This window comes from Pseudozyma flocculosa (genome assembly GCF_000417875.1).
Source record: "Pseudozyma flocculosa PF-1 unplaced genomic scaffold scaffold00020, whole genome shotgun sequence".
Classification (NCBI taxonomy): domain Eukaryota; kingdom Fungi; phylum Basidiomycota; class Ustilaginomycetes; order Ustilaginales; family Ustilaginaceae; genus Pseudozyma; species Pseudozyma flocculosa.
In genome coordinates, this window is record NW_006920888.1 from 591990 (window position 1) to 593983 (window position 1994).

The window sequence follows — 1994 nt, forward strand, 5'->3', positions numbered from 1 at the left end:
GTTGGCGGCGGCCGGGTCGTCGGCGAGCCGGACGAGGTGGGTGAAGTCGCTGAGCGTGGCGAGCGGGATGCGGCTCTGCTCGCGGCGCGCCAGGTGCTCCTTGGTCGACTCGAGGAACTGCTTTGACACGGCCGCCGCCCGGTCGCAGATCTCGTGGGGAACGCCGGCCAGCGCCGCCACCTGGGTGCCGTACGACGACTCGGCCACGCCGTCGACGAGCCGGTAACTGGAGGGGGAGCGAGTAGCGAGGAGACGAGCGAAGCGATGATGGGAGCGGTCAGCGTTTGCGCTGCGTCGGCGTCTGTCTGGGCCCCCTGGGGGGCCATGCCGGGACACTCACGTGAATACCACCTCGCGCCGGTCGTCGTCGACGAGGACCTGAAGGTGCTTGTTGCTGACGCGCGGGTAGCCCTGGAAGTCGTAGGCGAGGCTCGTATAATGGGTGAGGAAGAAGCTGAGGCAGCGGGTGCGGCTGACGAGGTGGTGGAGCACGGCAAAGGCGATGGCCTGGCCGTCGAAGGTCGAGGTGCCGCGGCCCAGCTCGTCCATGACGACGAGCGAGCGCGGCGTGCACTCGCGCACGATGCGCGACGCCTCGAGCATCTCGACCATAAAGGTGCTGTTGTTGCGGAAGATCTGGTCGTTGGCGCCCATGCGCGACGCGATGCGGTCGACGGGCGAGATGCGCGCCCGCAGCGCCGGCACGCGGCAGCCCAGCTGGGCGATGATGACGGCCGTCGCCGTGGTGCGCGCCGTCGTGCTCTTGCCGGCCATGTTGCCGCCGGTGAGGATGACGACCTCGTCGCTGTCGCCGCCGAGCCGGATGTCGTTGGGGATAAAGTCGACGCCCTCGGCGATGCACGGGTGGCGCAGCTCGTCGAACTCGACGAGGGCCGTGTCGTGCTCGACGAGCTCTGGGCGGCACGTGGGCTCGCCGATGGCGTACGACGCCTTGGCCAGGCTCAGCAGGCAGTCGACCTCGGCGACGGCCTTGACGGCCTCGACGTAGCGCGCGCTCTCCGCGACAAACTCGGCAAAGAGGGCGGCGTGGAACTGCTTGAGCGCGGCCAGCCGCGTCTCGCGCGCCTCCTTGAGCTCCTGCACCAGGTCGCGCACCTCGGGCGAGTAGAAGCGGTGGCGGTCCTTGGTGCCGCTGAGCTTGACCCAGCTGGCGGGCACCTTGGTCGTGGCGGGCACCTCGATCTGGTAGATGTCCTTGGTGCCGAGGTGCTTCCAGCCGCAGCGCGCCGCGTTGAGCTTGAGCAGGCGGCGGCACGCCTGCAGCTCGTCTTCGAGCTGCGCCTCGATGGCCAGCAGCGCCGCCTCGGCCTCGTCGTAGGGCGCAAACACGCCGCGCCGCGGCGTAAAGGAGCCGTCGTCGGCCAGCTGGAAGCGGCTGCGCAGCTCGCCGGCCAGCGCCGTCACGTCCGGGATCGACGCCAGCAGCGCCGCCACCCGGCCGCCGCCCTCGCCGGCAAACGACTCGGCCAGCGCGCGCAGCCGCTCGACGCTCTCGCGGAAGTGGCCAAACGCCGTCAGCACGCGGGTGAAGTCCTTCGGCCTGCACTTGCCGGCGTAGATGCGCGGGATGATGCGCTCGATGTCCGGCAGCTGCCTGGCGAACGCGTCAAAGGCCTCCTCGAAGGCGGGGCAGCCGAGGAAGTCGTCGACGGCGTCCTGGCGCGCGCGGATGGCGTCGATGTCGGCGAGCGGCGCCACCATCCAGATCTTGAAGAGGCGCTTGCCAAACGGCGTGGCGCAGCGGTTGAGGAGGCGGTGGAGCGTGCCGACGTCGGTGCCCTGGTCGTTCTGGAGCACGTTGAGGTGGGTCAGCGACTGGGCGTCGAGCACCATGCAGCGGTCCTGGCGCAGCGGATCAAAGATGTTGAAGTTGCGGCTGGAGCAGAGGTCGCGTTCGAGGTTGAGGGTGGCGAGGTACGACAGCATCGCGCCGAGCGCCGACATGGCCGCGTCGCGGTCGAGCATCGAGGCGA

At 69.8% G+C, this 1994-nt stretch overlaps 1 protein-coding gene across 1 annotated transcript in view; it reads right to left on the reverse strand.

The window, feature by feature from the left end:
* The window catches only part of PFL1_06902 (uncharacterized protein), a gene marked incomplete at both ends in the record, with an annotated part of 6764 nt that overhangs the window by 1986 nt on the left and 2784 nt on the right, over positions 1 to 1994 (reverse strand). The window contains 2 exons of the mRNA XM_007883167.1: positions 1 to 226; positions 341 to 1897. The exon at positions 1 to 226 is cut by the window's left edge and continues 154 nt beyond it. Of these exons, the coding sequence (XP_007881358.1) occupies positions 1 to 226; positions 341 to 1897 (1783 nt within the window). The remainder of the gene's footprint in view (positions 227 to 340; positions 1898 to 1994) is intronic.